General features: G+C 37.4%; 1 protein-coding gene across 1 annotated transcript; it reads right to left on the bottom strand.

The window, feature by feature from the left end:
• Window positions 1–5,790: 5,790 nt before the first annotated feature.
• Window positions 5,791–16,017, bottom strand: bag2 (BCL2 associated athanogene 2). Its single transcript, XM_057847316.1, has 3 exons — window positions 12,042–16,017; window positions 11,758–11,867; window positions 5,791–6,758 (listed from the first exon to the last, which is right to left on the bottom strand). The coding sequence occupies exons 1-3, from the start codon at window positions 12,161–12,163 to the stop codon at window positions 6,364–6,366; spliced, it is 627 nt and encodes a 208-aa protein (XP_057703299.1). The 5' UTR covers window positions 12,164–16,017; the 3' UTR covers window positions 5,791–6,363.
• Window positions 16,018–16,110: the final 93 nt, after the last annotated feature.

The following is a 16,110-nucleotide window of genomic DNA, read 5'->3' as shown; positions in this document are numbered from 1 at the left end:
AGCCTTAAACGTTCTATACTTTAATTTTCTCACTTTTAATATGTTTAAATGTTCTAAATGATTGTACGGCGACCTTGAGTGCTAGAAAGGCGGCTTCAAATAAAATGTATTATTAGTATAAAGTTAACGACGATTGGCAGATGTAGACGATTTGATCTTGTTACTTGTTACAGTTGCTGTGGGAATTCATTGTGTGTAAGTGCATTTAATAAAAACGAGCATTTTTCTACGTTGTTCTTGTTTAAAAACAATTCGTTGGGACAGTAACATGTTTAAAATGTATCATAATTATTACATTTGAAGTGCTTGAAAACCATTTATTAAAATATGTACGTATTTATTTATTTAAGGATCCCCATTAGTCTCTACCAAAATAGAGACTATTCTTCCTGGGGTCCATTCACAGTAATTTAACAATATATACAAAACAATTAATAGCATAAAGCAGGTTTACATTTCTACAGTGTGGAAAAAATAAAATAAAACAACATTTATTTACAATGGCTAAATAAGCATCACTTCCTTACAAATTATAAATGTTTTAAGACTTGTTTTAAAAGAAATGTGATTGCTTGTTGTAAGCATTTCAGGAGGCAGTGAATTCCAGCATGAAACAGCTCGATAAATGTTCTTTTAAGTGCATTTGTTTTTGGCAGTGGCAAAATAAACGTGGCACTTGAAGCACGTCTCGTGTTAAACCCATGTCTATGTCCACGTATATGGCGGAAAACACAGGCAAGATTGAAAAAGCAGTATCTGCTTTTGCACTCCTCCTTAAAATAAACTGCTGTATTTTAAGCCAAAAGAACTGTTGTGTTTGATAGAACAATATGTCTGTATGCTGCCATAGCAGATTCATGGCGCATTAAGCCCCCAAACTATTTTTAATTTGTCTGTTTAACACTGGAAACCCCCGTTAACAGACGTCACGCAAACGCTTTTATTTCAACCCAGCCATAAAACAAAGGTAATTAATTTTGTTTGGTTTTCAAAATTTCTGTCATTTTTAGCTTAGAATCATTCATTGATGTCTAATATTTTGTATAAAAAAAAGACTTTAAAAAAATTTTCACTCACATATTTTAAACTTTTAAACAAAATTACGTCACAATGAAAAAACTGGCATCTTTAAAAAAAATCATGGATATCTACCTATCGCTTAATTGTATTTTTTTGTTACTGTTGCATTTTCTCCGATATGTTAGATGATAAATAATCGATCCAAAGAAAAATAAAAAAAACGTTTAAAGGGTGAATGATGATGGGTGATATGAAAAATAAAATCTCGACCACTCCTTGATGTCTGCAATTTCTGCATCACGACTCTTGTTATATTACCATGTTTCACACATAAAATCCCCCAAAAATCCAGCTGTGGCCATTCACATACACACGGTGATACATGCTACATGGAGTTTTTGGATCGAAACAAGGTAAGTACGCGATAATATCTCGTTAAAGTCATGGCATCTTTAATCCTGCTCTTACACGCTCTCACCACCAAATAGGGTTTCGCTGTTTAATTTAATTTTTTTTTTTTTTTTCTTAATGCCCTCCTTTTCAAAAATTTTGTTCCCCCAGAAAATAGAAATTTTAAGCTTTCCAAGATGTATCACACATGCATATCGGACAATTTTGAAAGTTGGCCGAATTGGGGGTCTCAAAATGGAACTTCAAGTCACCTGAGTATTTTCTGTTATGTACATGTTCTTTTCTTACTTAATTTTTTAAAATTAAACTTGTCTTATAGGCTATGTATCTCTTTCCAATGCTAAATCGGAATAAATACATAGAACACCCCCCCAATTGATTGTTCATTTCACACCAGGCATTAACAAAACATTCAGCAGCATGTCAAGAGCTAATGTCTCGTGTCTTAAAGCAGTAATGTGAAGTAATTTCTTCACATGCCAAATAGGGTCACAAGTAAAGTAATTAAACATTGTCCAACAAATAAAGCATGAAAAAATAATTTATATGTTGTATATTTGACAAAATAATCGCGTTTCCGAAGTTCGAGCCTGAAAGGGGACGAACCCGGAAGTGATACGTCACACCAGGAACGCGATGGCACCTCCATACATACGGCCGCCATACAAAGCCCTTCAAACAATGATTCAAACAGCGATATAAGCGATAGATCAAGCGCAAGGGAGGAGATCCAAGTTTTTGAAGAGTTGGAGGAAGAAGAGGAGAGATTGGAATTTTATGTAATTAGCCAGACGCTAATCAGGATGCAAACAATGTGCCTAGACTTCCTGACATGGAATGGATACGAGACCCATCGAGATTACAACATTGGTAAGATATAGGCTGTTATTATTTTCATGATTTGAAGATGCAGGCATTTGCACATAATTTTATGTTTTTGTCTATCTGATGACATTGATAAAAAAAATAATCAGACTTCATGTTCATTTTGGCAGATCCGGCAGCTCTCATGCATATAAAATAATAATATAAAAACGTTGGGGGGGGGGGGGGGATTAGTCGTTGTTATATCTTGACCGAGTGACCCACATGACACCTGTATTGGCTTTTACAACTTTACTCAACGTCTTGCCAAGTGACTCTGAACAACAACTTTTCTCTCTTAGTGAAGGAGTAAGGCACAAACAATAACACATTTAAAGGACATGCGTACACTCCACTGGTGAACTCCCGTATTACAACTAAATAATATCCACTATATCACAGTCGCCGATGGCTTTCTCCACTTTATTGTGGCAACAATAAGAAAACAAAGTGGCGTCAAATGGCGTGAGGAAATGTATTTTTTTCACACAAGCGAACAGATTACAAAGCACCACTTCAGTGTTGTCCCGAGACTACATTTCCCATGATTCACTGCGTGGCCTGCGCGCTCGCTGATTCGCTGCCAGACATTAAAAGCAACACTTGTCACCTGTCAGCGGCTCTCGCGAAGCGGCGAAACACAAACTAGAAGGCTATCAAGCGATCACCATGAAAGAAACGGAGAACCGTACAAATGCAATGCAATGCTTGAAGCATGAAGGTGGAAATACATAATACAAATACAAATAAATGTGCAAAAACTCACCGGCGGTGTGTCTCTTACTGCAACGTGACCGTGAATTACCGCGACGCTGACCAGTTTATGTGCACATCCACACCCCTTTCCCGATTGACAGTGGATTAACCCTTTCGGACAAGATCGTAGATGACGCACAATTTAAACACGCTTAACCTAGCGAACGCAACAAGAACTATGATCGGGGATAGCCTCGGCTAACGTCGCTAGCTTATACTGTTCATTCCACAACAGTTGGCAGCTCTGCTTTGACAAAGTCGTCAGTCATCTATCCAAAAATCACGCTTACTTTTTGGCAAATCCTTGATCATAAGCAGATCGGTAAAGGAAGCAGGCATCTTCGAGGTGTTTGCAGCAGAGAACACTACTCGATGATGGCATGAAATTCATTCGCTACGTGCGAACGAAAGATGTCAATTTACGTGCCCTGCTATCCTTTGGCCACTCATCCAACTTTTCGTTTGAGTGAGAACAAAACATCGCCACACACCGCCGTGGCATCTTACCGAGAAGCAATGCAACAAACAATACTGTTCAATGGCGGACTTCCCTCGCACTTCCCGGTGTGACGTAATTTCCGAAGATTGCCGAAGAAAAGCATTTTCGTTGTCAAGGGCGTTGCTATGGGTTAAAAAAAGAATCTGGAAGGGTTGCGTTAAAAAAAATAATGAAAATATGCTTATAATTGTTTAGCCATTGATATTATTCAAAAACATGGTTGGCCAACCTTAGTTCACATTTCCCCTTTAATGCATTATTGAGCATTTTAAAATAGTTTTATTCCCTTGAATTAATTTATTGAGTGTTTCCTTTCATTTATTTGGGGGGGTATGGTCTTTACTGTATGAAAATGTGTTATTATTTAAATTAGCATTTGGTGTTTATTGTACAAATTATTTCAAGTATATATATAAAAAAATCACCTGCATATGATAACTGAGGCGCACTAAAGCTAGCTAAGGTATCACTTCAGTACTGAAAACGCAAATAAATTACTTCACTAAAGTTATTTTGAGTACATCAAACACAGATAAATTTCTGTGATCTAATTCATTAAAGTTAATTTGAGTTGTTAAGTTTGAGTCCTTAAAACTTGATATAAGTGAATTGCATCTAATTAATGTAAGTAACAAAAATAACATTTTGGCATCGTTGTTTTTTTTTTTTAAGAAAGTCAACTTATCATATTTTACAGTGCAGGAAATGGCCATATAGCATGATTAAAAGCTCGTAAAAGTGAAGTTTACATGTGATTTGACCCATCCTTTAAAAAGGAATACTGAAGAAATCTTGACCAGAGGTGGGTAGAGTAGCCAAAAATTTTACTCAAGATTAGCGTTACGTCAAAATGATATTATTCAAGTAAAAGAAGTAACCCCAAAAATGTGCTCAAGTACAAGTAAAAAAGTATTTGGTGAAAATAATACTCAAGTGTTGAGTAACATTGTGAGTAACTGCTGATGATGTTTGATTTTTTTTTTTTTTTTAAACAATGGTATTTTTTCAGCACAGTTATCTATGTGAAGTGTTACTATTATACTGTACAATGAACCCTTACATAACGACACTAAGCAAAAAAAAAAATAAAAAAATCATTGAATTCCAGTGAGAGAAAAAAAAATGACTGAAATGAAACAACATTCGTCTAAAAAGCATGAGTGCCCTCTAGTGTAGAAAACCGATTTCCCATTATGAAACTAAAACTATCATATCTCCGGTTTTCCGTGGGTAGTCGATGCCAAATAAAAACTGCGCTTTCGAGTCATGTTGACAGCGGCGCTCAATGTCTTTTTTATTTTTTTTTTTACGGTGCTTTAAAGACGCTTCGTGATTGAACAGGCCGGCGTGATCATAGAAGGGCAAGCGTGAGTCTGATTGGTATTATGGAGTCATATGATTATTATTGCGACGTCTCATTGGTGAAACTGTTTGAGCCATTGTCGGCGTCTCTGGCCAAAAAACAAACAAAAAAGTGAAATCTACGGTATTGGTCTGAATATAAGACAGTGTTTTTTGCATTTAAATAAGACTAAAAAAGTGGGGGTCGTCTTATATTCGCGGTCTAAACATTATACCCATTCACGACGCTAGATGGCGCCAGATATCATTGAAGCGATGTTCTGTCATGACAGATCTCAGCTACTCTCAAGTTTAACCAGTTTGCATTATTTTATTGCAATGTTTTTCCTTATTGAGATTTGTTTCAAGACTACAGTTAGACCTCACTTTGATGGTTAATGCAGTTATTTCAAATTTGTTGTTTGATCACAATAGATTGGTTTATTTACATTTCAAAAACTAGAAGCCATTCATTTACGAATGTGACGGCACTTTAGTTTACATATTTAAATGTTCAGATATTAAGATTTAAATGAGGCAAAATAACACGCTTTTTCTCTCAAATATATTGTTATAATCATTTGTTTCAGATGTATTATAATTATTTTCAGTATAAAAATTAATTTGGCGTTCAAAAAGTTTTTTCAAATTTGATTTTTGAAAAAGAAGGAGTCATCTTATAATCAGGGCCGTCTTACATTCGGGGCAATACGGTAATATGTAGAATAAAGAGGAAAAATGTAACGACTTGCATAACACAAAGTAGCGGAGTAAGAGTGTTTTTTCTTCACAAATCTACTCAAGTACAATGTATAGGTCAGTAAAACTACTCTTAGAAGTACATTTTTCTCAAAAAGTTACTCAAGTAAATATAACGGATCATATGTAATGCGTTACTACCCACCTCTGACCTTGACCCTTCAAATATATCACTTCCTTAAAATGTGACCACATGGAAATGACGACTTCAAAATTCAGTCATCAGTAACACATCTGCGCTTTAAGAATTGATCTCAAAGCAGAGACAAGTTGACAGGAATCAACATGTCTTTTTAACATATTCTTGAAAAAGCGTCATGTTCTTCATTTTACATAATCGCTTATAATTGAGTCGGAAGGACATGAGTAGAAAGTTTGAGATCAAAACAGTTGATAAAGCAACAAGTAGCTTTTAGCTTGTTTAATAATGATTTTATTCACTCGTAAACAAACAAAACAAGCACCTTATTGGCAACAAATCCTCATCTTAACGTGACTTCTATTGTCTTCATGCATTGAGGTAGTGCAGTTAAACCTCAATGATCTATTTAACTGTGACATAAATATTACATGCTGGGATAATAACTTTTACATGCTGTAATTTTGGCCCCATCGTACACAACAAATGTACCGTATGCATCCACAGTAGCTTCATCGCATACTACAGAGTTTACTTAAGACAGGGAGGACATTTCAGGGTTTGGTGACGAATCCTATTGACTGCCGTTGGTTTTTGGCTCCTCTAATTTCTGGTGATCCATGATCTTAATATTCTTCTCAGCATTTCCAACATTCCTCAGCAGCGTCTCTAGCCTTCTCTTGATCTTCTTCTGGTCCTCCAGAGCACAGCTGATCACAATGGCCTGAAACTTTTGGTCAATGGGCACGGGCGGCGCCTCTGTCACGCACGCCGAATGCAAGGCGAGGAGCCGCTGCTTTGATTCGGTCATGTCAACCAACAACTTCTTCACGATTTCGTCGATGATGGATGTGGCCTGGCGCAGGGCCTCCTCCTGTTGACCGCTTCTGATGGTGCCCACGTTGATCTCTACCGATAACGTGCGGCCCATCAGTCGGTCGGCAGTTAAAGTCAATTCCTCTTTCTCTCCTGCAAGATAATAACATTGTAGAATTGGCATTAAAGGGTGATTCACTTTTAGCACCTACCTTTACTACAGTACTTCTAAAATAGTGGGGAGCCCTCCCGCAATGTCGGCTGTGGCGTATGTGACCACGGGGAACATACAGTGGTATGAAAAACTATCTTAACCTTTTGGAATTTCTCACATTTCTGAATAAAATCACTATCAAACGTGATCTGATCGTTGTCAAAATCACACAATGCCTGCTTTAACCAAAACCACCCAAAATTTACATTATTTCATATTTTAATGTGGATAGCATACAAACAATGACAGAAGGGGGAAAAATAAGTAAGTGAACCCTCTGCCTAAGGAGACTTAAAGAGCAACTGAAACCAATTTTTACCAAACAATTTTAGTCAGGTGTGTGCCCAATCACTGATGAGTGGTTTAAAGCTGCCCTGCCCACTATAAAACACACACTTTGTAAGAATTGTCTTGATGAGAAGCATTGCCTGATGTGCATTATGGCTCGGTCAAAAGAGTTGTCTGAAGACCTGCAATCAAGGATTGTTGATTTGTATAAAGCTGGGAAAGGATTCAAAACCATCTCTAAAAGTCTGGATGTTCATCAATCGACAGTCAGAGAAGTTGTCGACAAATGGAGAGTTTTGCACTATTGCTTCTCTCCCAAGGAGTAGCCGTCCACCAAAGATGACGCCAAGAGTTCAGCGCAGAATACTCAGAGAGGTAAAAAAGACCCCTAAAGTGTCTGCAAAATACTTACAGAAATCTGTGCACAGATCAACTATATGTAAAACTATGGCCGAGAATGGTGTTCATGGGCGGACTCCACAGAGGAAGCCACTGCTGTCTAAAAAAACACTGTTGCTCATTTAATGTTTGCAAAAAGGCATTTGGACACTCCACAAAGGTTTTGGCAAAATATTTAGTGGACTAATGAAACCAAAGTTGAATTGTTAGGGAGTAACACAAAAGGTCATGTGTGGAGGAAAAATGGAACAGGTCACCAATACCATACCTCATCCTCACCGTGAAGCATGGTGGAGGGAGCATCATGATTTGGGGCTGTTTTGCTTCCTCAGGGCCTGGACAACTTGATATCATTAATTGAAGAATGAATTCAAAAGTTTATCAGGATGTTTTGCAGGAAAACCTGAGACCATCTGTCTGACAGTTGAAGCTAAAGAGAGGATGGTTGCCGCAACAAGACAATGATCCAAAACACAGAAGTGAATCAACTTCAGAATGGTTTCAGAAGAACAAAATACACATTCTGGAGTGGCCAAGTCAAAGTCCAGACTTGAACCCCATTGAGATGCTGTGGCATGACCTAAAGACAGCGATCCATGCCAGACATCCCAGGAACCTGACTAAACTACAGCAGTTTTGTAGAGCAGAATGGGCCAAGATTAGTCCTGATCAATATGCCAGATAACACACACACCACTGGTCATAAAACTGTCATAAGACCCTCATAATTATGACATGACATTGTCATGAGCATTGATGAATGCTTATGACTGATGTCATTTAGTGTCATCTGGCAAATTATCTCACTTTTGAAGGGATGGAAAAGATCCAAGAGTTGAGTTTGTGACAAAATTTGCCATTATAATTATATATATTATATTATAAATCTGTCATTAGCATTTAATAATGCCCATGACAGTGTCATGTCATAATTATGATGACCTTATGACAGTCTTATGATGCCGCTGTCAAATTAAGTATTACCTATTAACCCAAATAAATCAACAACTAACCCACACTGGACTAGAAGCTGCAGAATTCAAAATGAGGGGAAAAAGTAGCGGCTTATAGTCCGAAAATTACCGTAGCTATTATTTATTTATGAAATTGGATTTTCTATCCATACAGAGGAGGCATACTTGAAATATGTTAAAGTGATACGGTATCTTTGAGTATAATTTAAGTTTAAAATTTATCTATTTTTTTGGGAAATCTACATATGGTCACCCTATATTTCATGTATGCTTTATCATAAGCTTCATTACCTATTGACGTGACACTTCATCATTCTTTGCGTAACGCCTTATCAGAGGGGACCGAGCTTCATTTCGTAAAAGCCGAACACGGCACACGCTCATGTCGGATTTAAGATTGGATTTTTTTAAGAACTACGAAAGCTGTACCGCATACAAACAGGAAGGATTGTCTCAGGAGTGATTTGTTAGAGGATTCAAGGTAAATATTATATTTTTTGTAGCATGCATGCGTGATTGAAGCACTTTTCGCAGGAATCTTCTTTGTTTACAGATGGAGGCGGCTAATTTTAACGTAACTGACGATCCTCATAGTTGGCAATATTTACGCGAAATAAATGCTACCTGCACGTTTTTTTTTTTGTTTTGTTTTAACCAAGAATCGAGACTTTTACGTCCATATCTATTAAGAATTCAGGGATTAAAGCATTTATTCACAAGAATTTTTGCCAGAAAAGCTCTGTTTCCGCCAAGCGGCCGCTAGCCTCATTCACTAACAGAATAGCATTGTACTTCAACAATATACGTAAACTAAATGCTAACTGCACGATTTCTTTGCTTTTAACCAAGAATCGAGACTGTTTTACGTCCATATGTTTGAAGAATTCGGGGATTTAAGCATTTATTCAAAAGAATTTTCACCAGAAAAGCTGTGTTTATGCCAGGTGGCCGCTAGCCTCATCTGCTAACAGAGTAGCATTGTACTTCGACAATATACGTAAAATAAACGCTAACTGCACGGTTTCTTTGCTTTTAACCAAGAATCGAGACTGTTTTACGCCATATCTATGAAGAATTCAGGGATTTAAGCACTTATTCACAAGAATTTTCGCCAGAAAATCTGTTTACGTCAGGCGGATGCTAGCCTCATTCGCTAACAGTATTTATATAATGATTATAAAGGGCTATTCTCTTCTATAATAAGTTGTGATTGTATATAGAATTTATTAATATTTACATATTATTTATAATCGATTCTGCATGTTTTGCTCAAGTATTAAGCTTCTGATGTTAAATTGAGTGATTTAATAGCTGCTTAAAACTTGCACTAAATTAAAAAAAAATTAAGTTGCTATTTTGGTCAAAAACCTACATGATATGTTAAATATTGCTATTGATCCTGAAAATATAGGTGATTATCTCTGCATTTGGTGATTTTTGTGCATCTAGTGTAATATCTGGGACTTTTATAGCCATTTTAAGTTGCTCATCAAGACTCATACATGGCTAAGGTAGGTGCCTGTTTTGGTTTTAGGTCAGTAGACCCCACTCACCAACGTCACACAATGACGTGTCGCTGTATCTGGCCGCCATATTGTCCGTGATTGTTTATCCGTATTCTCAATGGTTTCAATTTGTCATGCAATTTATAGTGCAATTCATGGAAGCCCCGGTGCTTTCAGACGCTGTAAACTCATTGGATGCGTTGCATAAAAGAAGTTATGTGGAAAAGCTTCAGTCTATCCATTCGCCAGATCCATATTTGATGCCTAAATCGATATTTTTCGACCCGCTGTTTTCGCCGTCTCTGCCTGACATCTGTTACCCTGACAACAACTATCTTGTCCACAGAAATTCAGCCTATTCTCACGAAAGTTTGAAAAACTTTAAGAGCAGCACTCTAAGCAACATTACCCCGTGTGACCTTTACTTCCAATTTTCTAAAATGGCGACAATCAATAAAAAAAAGTTGACTGTGATGGCCGACGCTTCAAGGATAGGTGGATATTGGACTATTTCTTCAATAAAGTACGCAACAACTGTGTCTGCCTCATTTGCAAAGAGACAGTCGCTGTTTTCAAAGAGTTCGATGTGACGCGATATTACCAAACGACATGCTGACATGTACAACATTAGAGGGAAGACACGCAGGAAGAAATTATAGCAACTTGAAGCTAGTTTAATTTAACTGCAGCAGTATTTCGCAAGAGCTCGAGTGTTGAAAGAGAACGCCACAAAGGCGAGATTGTTGAAATTATGAATTTAAAAAAATAATAATAAAGCAAATGTGACAAACAGAAGGGCTTGCTAAAATTTGTTTAAATATATTGTTCTACGTAAATCAGCCAAGGTAGCCCCCCACATTTTTACCACACCAAATCTGGCCCCCTTTGCAAAAACTTTGGACACCCCTGTTTAACTGATGATCCGGAGACAAGGCCAGCTTCTTTCACTTGGTACCAGCTAAATATTATTCAAAAAATAATGATGGCGGAAGAAATAAAAATCTTGAATTTGAAACTGTATGTTGTCGGCAATTAGCCTCGCAATGATCTTAATTGTGGTTGTCAGCCCAAAACCCTCTAAATATAAATTAAATGCATCTTACCAGATATAAAATGAGTACTACATAATCTGTGGTGATCGTTTGGTGCCCAGTTTTCTCGTCGAATTGCAGCAGTCCATCTCGCTCTCCTCTCCGGGTCTCTCGGAATACGGTAGAACTTCAAGTCTCTCCGTCTATCTTCTTTGTTACTGCAACCAACCGCCACATACGCCTTCACCATTTTGATTATTAATGTTAACAAGCAGAAAAACACGCCATAATAGGAGGAATTTACGTAGCGGTAATGCGTAAACACGACGAGCTGACGGAGAGGCGTGGTTGTGACGTCATGTGAGGGGTCTGTAGCAGCTTTTTGAAAATATTTGAGTTTGAAGTTTTTGAAAATAGGCCCCCTACGTATCGGCCCCGTTTCCAGTGTCATGTCAATAGATTATGAAGTATATATTCACTATATTCAATGAAATGTGTTATTTCATTGTCATTACACACTGATGAATGCATGATAAAGACATTCATATGCAGTCTTCAGTGGTCCTGGAACAGTGCACATTCCATGTGGGTGGAAATGCAAGGCACAAAACCTTTTTTCTTTTTAATAACACCCACATTGAAGACCAAAATAAATTCATATACAATGTGACACGGACGAGAACAATACAAAGTCACAACTAAAGAAAACTGTCCAAATGGTGGAAATCAGAGTGAGCTCACCAGCACTGATGTTGTGCATTTCTTGACTGTTTTGTAAGGATTGAATCATTTCCAGGATGCACTCCCTTTCCTGCTCCATGGCCGAAGCTGTTTCGCGGAGCGCCTCCACCCTGCAACAGACCCACATTTGCAAAAACATGAATCACCAGCACATAATAAAATAGTTTTAGACTTAAATACAAGTGGAAAAGCCACTTGAACAATACAATATGATTTAACGTTTATCAAATCGCACTTATGTGTCAACATGAAGCTACACTACCATCTTCTGTAAGGCACTTTACCTCAACTCCAGCTGATCCAAATTCGACAAAAGTTGTCCGGCCCGGTCCGCCATGGACATAGATCTGTTGAACTTGCCGCTCGACACGTCGTTGATTTTTGCTTGTATTTTAGCTTGAGCCATTGCGGCCGTTTAGAATATTCTATATCGTTTTAAAGTAATCCGTTCTGAGTGAGTACTCCCAATGTAGTACACTACACGCTGTTACAAGTGTCCAGTTGAATGCCCTCGGGAACATCGCCAAACATGGTATGGACTTCCTCTCTTCGACTTCACCGAGGTTTTCCGAAGAGTCCCGAATGGACGATGACAAAAACGAGTTCGGGGGACCTCTAGTGGACAGAAAACATTTTGCAGCACATTTCTCCATGATTCGCCACAGACCGTTGTGTAGGAAGTACTTTTTTTTTTTTTTTTTTTTTTTTTTTAAACAACAGCTACAGGTGCAAAAATTATGTAAAATTAAGTACAAATATCTTTAGAAATTTTTACTCAAATAAAAGTGCAAAAGCACTTGCTTTAAAACAAGGTATCGGTTTGGTCTCAACATTGGTAGGGACAGCACAACCGAGGGCGCAGGTTTGCACTAAGCTTGAGAACGATAAACCGATACGACCGGATATCCGGTTTTACAGGTGAGAGCTACAGCTGTATCGATAGTAAAGTTACCATTCGACAGTAATTAGCCATTAAATCTGGGGTGGGCAAACTATTCTACAAAGGGCCGCAGTAGGTGCGGGTTTTTGTTGCAACCCATTAAGAGGACACATTTTCACCAGTCTGCTGTTTTACAAATGCAATCAGTTGATTGCAGTCAGGTGCTTCTCATTTCTGCTGAAACCTCATTGGTTATACTATCTGTGCTGGGTCAGTTGGAACAAAGACCAGGACCCACTGCGGCCCTCGAGGACCGGTTTGCCCACCCCTGCATTAAATATTCAATGAACCGATAGTAGAGATAGAATTCGGCTATCGCGAGCACAATGCCTAAGTTCAATGCATTGCTTAATGGGATGATAATTTAGCTTTTACTTCACATGCTGCGCTTGTGTCATTCACCACACAGCGCACTCAGATTGAGACCGCACGCGCAATTTCCCGTGCAACGGCAGAACCGCTACTAGTCGCCGTCATTACCCGATCGTCACGGGCATGTCATAACAACGCGAAAGCTAACAAAACCACTGTAACACACGCTGCGTAGCGTTTTCTTCACAGCCCAAAACGAAAACGAAACTAGTAGTGGTAACGAAGCAACATGCTAAAACAATGGACAGTTTGAGCACCGACGCCAGCGACGTGCAGCAATTGATTTTCAACGCATCCAGGAAAAACAAAAGTCGGACTTTGAACTGAGGAAGGCAGCCAGATCTGTTCGCATGGGACAGAGCTAGTGTGAAGTGTGGAGCGGTACAGAGATCGTGAGTTTCTAACCCTGAAAAATAACCTACTACAATGGTGAAAAGGGCAGCACGACCCTCTGGAGATTTTTTTTCCCCACGAAACGCAGTCTACTTAAACATTAACATGTGGATTAGTTGATCTTCCTCAAGAAAAAATCTGCCTTTCAAAAAAGATATGGACAGTGATGAGGAATAAAAAAATGTGGAAGCACAGGCATAAGTGAAAGACTGCTGTGTATAAGGTTAAAGTAATGATTATTGACCTGTCTGTCTAAAATGCCATGTTTTTATTCCTCCAATTATACCAAGGGTAAAGCATAATTGATTATTTATTTATGATAACATTGCAGGTTTAATTCTTTTTTTCTAGAGCTGCTGCATATAATTAATATTTTTTGTTTGTAAGATGTTTACGTTGAAAGTTTGCACTTAAATTACTTACCTCTTGTGTTCAAAACACCAGGAAATACAGTAATTGAATTACTGCACTTTATTGTTGTCTGTCACTGGAGTTTTATTTTATTATCAATCCCATCCAACAAAATGACGGTCATATAGTAAGCCTTATTTATTTATTTTTTTTTTCAATAAAAAATAAAACATAACATTGGTATAAAATTTTGTTGTTTAATTTTGCTATTAGAAATGTGGTCTTTTTTTATATGTTTGAAATACTGTACGAACACAAACAACAAATGTTTACTATCGTATCGTTTTCACTCTGTATCGAACCGTATCGTTCTTAAACTGTATCGAATCGTATCGAATCGGTCGGCCTTAAAAATGTATCGTGTTTGAATCGAATCGTAACCTGTGTATCTAGATACATATCGAATCGGCTTCATGCCAGAGATTCCCAAACATAGTTTGCACAGGGACTGTAGGGACACAATACTACCAACTTTTCAGGGTGCGCAAATTGTCCCCACCAACTTTTACGCAACCTTATTTGCATTAAATAATGACCAGTGTTGGGCATGCTACTTTAAAAAAGTAATTAGTTATCGTAAGGGGTGAAAGTGGCTAGAGCTTCTTGCCGGAACTCCCCGATGTGAAGGCCGCCAAGAGCCAGAAATTTTATTTATTTATAATTTTTGTTCTTTCATTTTTTTGGGGGGGGTGGGGGGGGGGGCATTCCAAACCTCTTAAACTACTGAAATGCAAAGAAAACTGTTTTAGCGCAGTTATTTCTATAACACATACAAAAACTGATTTTCATTCAAAATTGTATTTTTTCAATGATTTTCAAAATAAAGGTTACCAAAAACAGCAACCCCAACCTCCATCTGCTAATTTTTATTTTCCTTCATTTCTTCACATACTAAATGCCAAATCTCAATTTTAACTACTTAAGAACATAGGATATGTATTAAAATTGAAGTTAATGTAAACATTTACTTTTTTTTTGTAATGATAATGATATAGGTAACATACATTCAGAAAAATAAGTACCAATGACTTACTGTATATTATGCAGAGTGAAATGGAATATATTTTGAAGATCACGCGAACATTGACTTTTTTGAATAAGGAAATGAATAAGTAGTCTAACATAAATGAAGAAATTCAAAGTCCAAAGTGCACATTGACAGCTAAGATGTTCTGAGCCTCCCCATCAGAGCAAATAAAACAATATAAATACAGTATGTCACCTCAACTCTTTCATCGCCCTTAAAGATTTGATCCATTTTATGTTGCATTGCCCTTTTTTTGTCGTATCAATTCAACAACTTTTTTTTTTTTTTTTGCTGTTCCAGAAAACATGCACATTTGAACCAACCAGAGCTAACCATCTCTGCTGATCGCATGTCAGTATGTCAGCCAACTGAACGCATAAATGAGCCCAGGCGTTTTGCCTTGCTGCGTGCATTCGCACATTTACATGACTCATCATCGTCAGACTCAGATAACTGCGGCAGCTGGGGAAAAACCTCCATGCCGTTCGTGGAATAAAATAAATAATATATAAATAAATATTGGTGGAAACAATTACCCTACACAAGTACTTTATTATGCTTGTTTTTAACACTTGTGTATTATCAGATGTTGGTAGATTGTTTTCTTGAAACTGAAATTCATGTGTGGCAGCTTAGCATTTTTTTTTTTTTACATCACGTTTTGACAGTTGCTGTCATATTTTCGGAATCAAAGCACCGTGTACCGGAACAGCATTCCGCTCCTGAATCGTATATCGGAACTGCGTTCTGGCTCTGAAACTTATACCGGAACTGCGTTACTGACCGTTCTGGCCGACTTTCACCTCTGGTTATAGTTACTCACTACTTCTTCCAAAAAGTAACTGAGTTAGTAACTGAATTACTCTATAGTAAAAGTAACTAGTTACCAGAGAAAGTAATTATTTCCGTTACTAAAATTATTGTTGGAATGGAAAGACAATGACCGATATATACATTCAACAAAACTTTTGCACAGTACTGTATATATTAGGCATAAGGTGTACATTTAACTAGGGCTGTCAAACGATTAAAATTTTTTATCGAGTTAATCACAGCTTAAAAATTAATTAATCGTAATTAATCGCAACTCAAACCATCTCTAAAATATGCCATATTTTTCTGTAAATTATTGTTGGAAGATAAGACAAGATGGATATATACATTCAACATACTGTACATTTTTTAAAAATGCCATCCTTTTCATAATTTT

This window comes from Corythoichthys intestinalis, chromosome 10 (assembly GCF_030265065.1).
Source record: "Corythoichthys intestinalis isolate RoL2023-P3 chromosome 10, ASM3026506v1, whole genome shotgun sequence".
Lineage (NCBI taxonomy): Eukaryota > Metazoa > Chordata > Actinopteri > Syngnathiformes > Syngnathidae > Corythoichthys > Corythoichthys intestinalis.
This window is presented reverse-complemented; position numbering and strand designations above follow the sequence as displayed.